Consider the following 8,841-nt stretch of genomic DNA (forward strand, 5'->3'; position numbering starts at 1 on the left):
AATGATGTTTCTACCAATGTCATTAAGTTGATACTCCTTTACTATCACAGCTATTCAAAGAAATAACCATGAAATCCTCAAAAGTATTCAGTTTTTCCTGGAGTTGAACTTTGGACACAACGTTTAGTGTCAAGTTTAACAAAAAAATTAGCTGCACTCCTGAAAGATGCTTGTAGAGCATCTTTTTGCTATTTAAATGGTCCACTGTGATAATTACCATCCAGAAAGGGTATCTTGAATTAAGAGCTGGCTTCACGGGAGAGCTTTGTCAGACCATCTGTAAGCCCCTTCTCAACCAAGAAAGGTTCACCCTAAAGATTCAGGAACCCAAAGTATGATTTTGACAAGTAAGCCTGTACCTCGAACAAAAAGAAGCCCAAGCTTTCAGCCTCCCTCAGGCCTATAATGAACTGTTTTATTTTAAACGTGAATTTGAATATAGGAACCTCAAATAGTACATATTACAATCCTCAGTGCTTCCTGTTTGCATACAGCAATTCCTCAAGTGCGTCATTTACATATTTGTGTTTATTTACAATTGTGAAAGAATTGGAAACAAGAAGTATAGCCAAGTAATTCTGAATGAAGAGAACAAAACTTACAGAAAAGATGTGCAAAGCACTCTGCATAACTTAATACATTGTTCACCAACTAGTAATTCTAGATGGACAAGCAGTAATTATAAAAAATCCCCCTAATCTCCAAAGTGTAACACATAGAACAAAATGTTATTTGTGTGAAATAGCCACAAAATAATACATTATTTTCAAATTTCAGATACAAGATTTGTATTTATGGAACTCTAATGCACTCTGTTTTTCCTAGGATATTTTTAAATTAACGTGCACTTGAATGAAAAAAGTTTCACTTGTGACAGTCCTTGGAATTCCAAAGCATTCAATGAGCAGCAGAACTAATAAAGTCAGATTTCCAGCAGATCTTTCAGCAATATTGCTACAGCGTAACCTACACGTGAGAAACACCAACGCTGCTGCAAAGCCTCAAATTTTAACATAGCAGGTATTGCTGTAACATCAAAAATGCTGTCATGCTGTGTTTTGCAGTCTGCAGACTCTGTGTGTTTTTATGGTCTAGCTCTCTTCTACACACAGAGTGCCCACCAAATGTCCCTACATTGGCAGAAGGCAAGGACTAGAATGGGACCTTACTCTTGCATCCTTATCTCCCCCTCCACATCAGCACCAGCATGGACCAAAGCCACCACACACGTAGGATTAGTCGATCTGACTTACAAGATCTAATGAAGACAGAAAATCAACAAAGAGGGTCACAGCATCTGCCTGTGGTGTAGCTCCCAAGGCGCTTAAACAACGTATCACAACACAGGAAGGTGAGTTAGTAAGGAAGAAGATTCCTTCTCACTACTTCTCTGAATCCCACTTACAACTTGCCCCCAAATTGTAATGGTACTTCATGTAATAGTACCTTCCCTTTTCCCATTCCTAAAAAAGCCAAGGCTGTGAAAGATCACACTGCTACTCCCTCGTAGTGTGAACTTGCATAGAAGCTTCGACTGAGAAGCAAATTTGCTGGGACTAAACAGGAAGGCAAAAACTCTGATTCAACATCCTCCCATACATAGCATTGTGTTTCTGTGCATATTCTCTGACATCTGATAATGACTGGACTTGCACTGCATTCATTCCAATCAATACTATGTAACTAAACAAGGAATAGAGCTCATTTCCTGAAAACACATAGTCTAAAAGATACTACTTTCCACCTTTGAAGAATTTAATTTAAAATACTGGAAAGCAAACACTGACGTACTGCAAAGTTGAAGACAAGCACCAAGGTAGACAGAACACAAGATCCGCACTACAGGAATTAGCTCCTGGCTATTGTTACTAGTTTAGAAAAAAATATCCCAAGCTCCCTAAAGTAAGGCCTAACATCTGAAGGAGTGACAGAAGCAACTGACTGCCAGAAATAAATAGCAATTTTCCTCAGCGAGCATCCATCTGCGTATGTAAACTACTATTGTGAATTTAATTATGATGTGCAAGGTCAATCAGAGGCAGCTCTGTACTGTTCTCTGCTTTAAGGAAGCAAGCATGTGTTTTTCCAAGCACACCAAAGACTCTTTTTTATTCAAGTATCACAAGACATGCATCCAAAACAAGTATTTCAAAACATCACGACTTAGCAGCAATAGCTTTTGATGAGACGATGAATATACTGACCTCTACCCTCAAGAAACTATCTTCCAGCGGAGTACAAATAGCAAAATTCCCTCACAGAACTTGATTCTTCTGCATGTGTACATTACTGAGATGCTCACATACAAGGGAAATGGCAAAGGTGTGAACATAAAAAGTAGTGATAACAGTAGTGATGAACCAAGGCATAAGAAGCAAACCAGCGCGTAGAACAGGGCAGCACAAGAAGCACGAACAGAAATTTGGGATACTGTGCTCTTCACTGGCATTCAAAGCCTCTAATCACAGACTTTTTGTAAGGAAAAGATTGACCATCTTGTGCTGCACTGGTGCAGCTCAGTCACGGGGGTTTTTGTTTGTTTTTGCTTTTGTTTTACTGTCCCTCTTAGTTCCTCCAAGAAGAAAACACTCAGGGATGGAAGCAATCCATATGTGGGATAATTGGGACGGTGGTTGAGTCACCGTCCCTGGCAGTGTTCAAGAAACATTTGGATATAGCGTTGAGAGACATGGTTTAGTGGGGTTATTGGTGGTAGGTGGATGGTTGGACTGGATGATCCTGTAGGTCTTTTCCAACCTAGCTAATTCTATGATTCTATAATCCAAAGAGGAACTTGCAGAACTTAATTCAAGGATCCAGGCCCGCGTGGAATTCAAAGTGCACAGTGCCTAAGGTTCCCACACAGCTCAAAGGGAAACCTGCGGTGCATCAGCAGTCTGCAGGCTGCCCGCCTTCCCCCGCAAATACTGAGGAGGAAGCTGCCCACAGCAGCTTTCAGATTAAGAAATGCAGTTTCTGTGCGACAATATGGAGAGGAGAGAAAGAACATTCAGAAACGTTAAGAGGGCTGTCAGTACAACAGAAACTCAGTTTTGCACAGTTTGTTCCTGTATTTCACAGCGCTTCAAAGTTCTCAAGTGTAAATTAGGGCAAAATCGAAGACTGCCTAGAGTTAACCAGTAAAAAAAACAAACACAAGAGAATACGCACTTCTGTTCCTCTCTAAGACAGAGGTGGTAAATCAAAACTGCAGAGGGACAGCTTCTAACACTTGAAACATACCCTGAGAATAGAAACTTCACCTAGTAAACTGTGAATAGATACCACTCTTCTGTTCAACATGGGAGTCCTAACTTTATAACAGAGGACTCTGGGTTCGGGATATCAAGGACCTGGGGTTCAAGCCCTGCCTCAGCCCAAGGTGTACAACCTCACTGATCATCTGGAAGAGAAGCATTCTCACTACTAAGTTGGGTTCTTCACTCCACTTCTGGGAACAGTGTTACTCTGCTACCAGGAAAGCACAACATGAGAACAGAGAGAAAAAGTGATTATCTGCACCGTTCAGGCATTTGTTCAGAATGAGAAAACCCACTGTATAGATAGTTTTTAAGAGTTATTTCTAGTCTGTCTTAACTTTTTCTTTCCCCACGTCAAATACAAGCTGTCCTTGGAGCAAGATCTAAATCCCTGTTTCACCATCTAAATGCTAGAATGACTAGGTTACCATCAGGATCCTCCTTGACTGCTGCATGAATAAATAGTCCTCCCAATCTTGCAGTCTCTACAACAGAGCAGCCCAGCTCCAGCAAACAGGATGGAGAATTTTCTTCAGCCTAGTTTTCAGGGGGTGGAGAAAAGCAGTGCAGAGAGAGGCTTCAGGATGAACACGGATCTGAACACAGCTTCCCTGTAGCCTGAGCAGAGTTTTAAGTCTTCTTCCAGGAGCCTGTGCTCATCGGTGCTAGTATGTCTACATAATGTCTGCTTGAGTTACAAGTAAACATTTAAACCTTTCTTTGGTTTGTCCAGTTATTCTACAGCTGTTAATCTCTGTCATCTTGGGTAAAAGTCAGCTTCACATGTAGAAATAAGTTACTTTGCACTTCAGCAAGTTGGAATCCAAGTAATCGGCAAGATTCTGAACAAGTTTTAGACTCTGGACTATTTGCTTAGCTGACATAAAAGGATTAAAAAAAATCAGTAACAGTACGGATCACGTATTTATTTACACAAGCATGACTTCATAGCTGTCAACTCAGACTGTTATCAAAAGCATTCAATAAAAAAAAAAGCATGTGCATGCAGCTAGTCATTCCAGGGCACAGTATCTCCTTTAGAAGAAAAAGGAGCAACTCTAGATCTTATTATCCATGCAAATTTAAATACAGGAGAGATCACTCCACAGCTTTGTCATTAGAAACATCTCAGAGCAGCAGGAGGGAAAACTACTCAGCTTTTCTGCAACCAGCTGCTAGTATAATATTGAAGGATCGTCAGAAGAATATGGCTTTGTATGTAGATAAGCATCAGTATTAGGAAGCTGATACCTTCTGAGCATCAAAAAGCACAAATACCATCTACCTTGAAACTGATCCCTACCTACCAGAAACTATCATTATCCAGAAAGGAACAGTGCTGTAATAGTCTCCTTACAATATTGTTCAGAAATTCTACACTGTAAATCCTTCTGTAGTCCTGTAAAACTCCACACGTGAAGAAAAGAACAGTCAAAGTCTTTTTTTTATTATTATTTTTAAGTGACTCTGAAGTTGGCAATACCTCAAAAGCTTAGTAGCGCTTCACTCTGTGTATCTGAAAGTGATTGATACTTTCACCACAAGAACTACCTGATCACTGCAGCATGTGAGCCTCCACAGAATTAAGGAATAACCAAAAGCCACAGTTACTAAATTACTGTCAAAAAACAGAAATTATGTTAGTGCTTGCACTGCTAGCCATTCATTCTCTAACTCTGCTGGATGACTTAATGAGCACATCCTCTCCAGATAAGGCAAAATACAGAAGTCATCTGAATAAAACACAAAATCAGCTGCTACCTTATCTCCCCCCATTCTAATTTAAGAAGCACAAGACGTTTCAGATGATACGTAAGCAAAGTTTAACACATTTAGGCACAGATCCTCAAAATGGAAAGCGTTTCTCAGCTGCAACTCAAAGGAACATCACAGTAGCACTCAGGTATTAGTTACACATCTTATAAGGAAAGAACTCATTTATTAAACAAAATGCAAAACCAGAAAACAATGGAGATATAAGAAGTCACTTAATGAAAGACAGCTTTTCAAACAAAGCATCCTACATCATGAAGTCTGAGCCAGTGAACTCAGCTCATCTACAAACGTGCAGTAAATTAAATTGATTCAATTAAATGCCCAACTTATTCATTTATCCCCAAATGACCATAATCGATGTCTTCCCTCCTCCTCCTCCAAGTCCCTTTGAAAAACTGCAGAACTCAAAGATTGAGACGTACCTCCTCAGCAGCAGCAGTATTCCTGATTGCTTGTAGGAGGAAGGTGATCTTGGATTGACCCGGAATATTCTCATACGTCTCCTGCACGAAAAAGGATGCAGCTTATTGTAAGCAATTACTGGAAAACATGTGTTAAGCATTAGTATGAGCTGGCTTTCTTTTTAAAACAACCTAACTTCAGTACCCACACAGTTAATAGAATAATAACTTAGTAAAAAAAAATAATTCTTCTCAAAGTAAAACTTTCTGGTCTATTTTAAAACCATGAGTAAAGTCTTAATGACCTAAGACGACCTGCCATTTTGGAATGACCTACATGTGTATCACTGGCCACTTAAAAGATGAGTTAAGAAGCAACAGAAGGGGAACACACATTCTCCTGGCAACCCATCCTAGCTTTTATCATATCAAAGGATTAAGAACTTCAGAAGCATAAAGCTGAGCTATGAACAACAAGTTAATAACCACCGACTAACCTGCACTCTATGTGTTTGGTTCAGTTCTTTTTCTGCACCTTTTTTTTGGGGGGGCCTTTACAGTGTCATGTGGCAGTGACTTACACAGCTCCGCCACCCACATTGAATAAGCACTTTTCATTTTAAAACCCCTGCCTGAATTTCATATTGTCCACTTCTAAGGCATAATTTCTAAAGAAGATTTCTCAAGGCACAATTTGTCAGGAAATGAGACTACTAGGAGTCTCCCCTCTTCAGGAAAACCCATTAATAAAAAGTGAAGCTTAATGAGAAGTTCAGTTACATTGTCCAACACACCCCCTTGGTGCACTTTCTGTGTCCAGGGTGTCTTTGTTAGATTGTTACTAAGTGCTCCAGCAAGTGCAATAACAAAACTTCCGCTACCTGAAACGTTGTATACATGAGCATTTTAGATGTGTAAATTCTGGTTGCTAATACACTAACTCTGACCACGTTTTTTTTTCCACAGACGTGATATTTAAGATAAATAACCCCCCCACTTTCCAAATATTCACTACTCCACCTGAACTCAGTGCACAAGCCTACTATACAAGCCCTGGTTCATTTCACCCAGTTCCCTGCCTGCCTGCTTCCCCATACTCCCCTTCACGCCAGTTCTTACCAACACTGCAGTAACTTTGCAGCACCCCATTATTACACCTGCTGCTTCCAGTGAAGTAGTTTGTCCCATTTCATATGAGACATCATCTGCCCGCACTTTCTGTGCCCGTTTCCTAGCAGGCCTCATTCTCAGAGCCCGCTCACACATAGTGCTCTCTCTAGATGCCAGTATACGCTTGCAATCAATGAGATGAATCCCTTATGAATGCCTGCATTTAATCTCATCATTTCATGGAGACTGCAAAATTAAATGAGGTTGAGGGTCAAGACAAAGTCTTCTCGGGTTAAGCACTTCCACGAATGTGTATACTGACATCATACTATTGTTTATAAACAGTTTAACAAGAAATACAGAAACCAGGAGGCTTCCTAAGCACAAGCCCAGCGTGGATCCGAAGCCACGCTTTCACAGACACCTGAATCCCTGCTCACGCCCACCCTGATAAACATGACATTCTTTCTGGAGTTACTTTAACTTGCTAGAAATGGCGGCAACCCCCCCCCCCAGCAGCTCACTGGGAGCATTCTACCAGTTCAGCAAAGTGAATTCAGAGGATGCTCTTTAGAGCACAAGTGCAAGGCAGGTAAGAACAGCCCACAGCCCAAAGCAGAACTTGCCCCCTGTGCCGGTGGGTACAAGATGACCAGCATGCACACAGATGTATATACATAAGTATTTAACTAATACTTCAGATTAGACTTTCCTCCCAGCTCTGATTTTCACACCTTTCCCTAACTACTCCAGCCCACCAAACGGGGAATGACTCCACATCTCCACCTTGATTCCAACCTTCCACGTATCACAGCCCTCACCCTCAATCAACGAACAGTCCAAGCACGCGTCCTTCAATTGCCCATCCATCCATTTCTCATCTGGTGGCTTTTCAGCAGGCACAAATATCTGCTACTCTATTTGCCTCCAATCATTTGGCTCCCTGCACTATCTGACACTGCTTTCCAATAGCATAGTTTAGAAAACTGACTGCGTTACGCAGATGGTTAACATCAAAGATTAAGAGTCCCATATGATTTTAAGTAAGTAGATCATTCTAATTTTGATGCAATACTCTCCTTTTGCTTTTTGTTGACTTCTTTATTGGGCTTAGCGGGCACGAATTGAAATCACAGAAACCTTAGAGTTGGAAGAGACCTCTGAGGGCCACCCAGTCCAACTCCCCCTGCAATGAACACGGACACCACAGCTAGATCAGGCTGCCCAGGGCCTGATCCAGCAGCACTTCTTCAGGGACAGGGTTAGCGGGCATGGTGGTGATGGGTTGGCGGTTGAACTAAATGATCTTAATGGTCTTTTCCAGGCCTAAAGATTCTACGATTCTGGGCTGTATGGAGCAGCGAGGCAGGAGCAGGCTGCTCAGGGGCCCTGTGCCATCTCACCCTTCTTGGAGGCTTTCAGGACCCAGATGGGCATAGCCCTCTATCTAGGAGGATTTAACAAATTCCAGCGTGGCTCTGAGCAAGTTTCTGGTGGAAAACACCAGAGGTAGAGTCTTCAGCCTCGTTTTCCAAGAGCAGTTGTTATCTCACAGGCCTTACGCCACAGCTTTCCAAGGAATTTGCTTCGATTTACCTAATGAATCATATGCTAGCATCGTTCAGAAAGTTGTGAGAGATGTTGCATTACATGCCGGTACTCGGAGACAAAAAAAAAAAAAAAAAAAAAAAGAAAAAGAGGAAGGTTTGAAGAGAAAAGAAAGGAAAACTGAAAACGCAGCTGCTGTGGAGCGGCCTCCGTTCCAACCCCGCACTCGGGGACGAGGGAATCCCACTTGCTGCTTCTCTACCGAGCGCCGGCAGCAATCGATAGAGAAGCTGGGCGGCTTCCCGAAGCGCACGCCGTGCCCGCTCCCCGCCCCACAGCCGGGGCTCGGGCAGCGCGGACATCAGCCCTCCGCCCTTTGTCACGGCGCGGGCCCCGCGGACCGCCCCAGGCACGGGCGCACCGATTCGATCCGGCGGGCGCGATCCGCCACCGCGCTCCACAATGGAGAGCCTTAAGCGTGACACAGAGAGAGAGAATTAACGCGGCTTAGCACCACAAAGCATCCCGGCCGGAATCGCGCGGCGGAAAACTTTCTGCTGAGAGCAGAAAACGCCGCTCGGGGTGGAATATTTCCCCGCTGACGGAACGCCGGGGCTTCACCCGAGTTAACCCCCAACTCCTCGGCTCGAGGCGCCGGGGGTCCCGCTCCCCGCCGGGCCGTGCCGGGCGCCCGTGGCCGCCTGGCGGCGCGCAGGGAAGCCGGGGGGCTCCGGGCCGCGGAGGCG

The 8,841-nt window shown here is 43.1% G+C and overlaps 1 protein-coding gene across 1 annotated transcript in view; it reads right to left on the reverse strand.

Annotated features, from left to right (window-relative positions):
- Window positions 1–8,841, reverse strand: part of IPO5 (importin 5) — a 39,441-nt gene that overhangs the window by 30,199 nt on the left and 401 nt on the right. The window contains exon 2 of the mRNA XM_021416373.1: window positions 5,459–5,539. Within this exon, the coding sequence (XP_021272048.1) occupies window positions 5,459–5,539 (81 nt within the window). The remainder of the gene's footprint in view (window positions 1–5,458; window positions 5,540–8,841) is intronic.

Source organism: Numida meleagris, chromosome 1, assembly GCF_002078875.1.
Source record: "Numida meleagris isolate 19003 breed g44 Domestic line chromosome 1, NumMel1.0, whole genome shotgun sequence".
NCBI classification, from domain to species: domain Eukaryota; kingdom Metazoa; phylum Chordata; class Aves; order Galliformes; family Numididae; genus Numida; species Numida meleagris.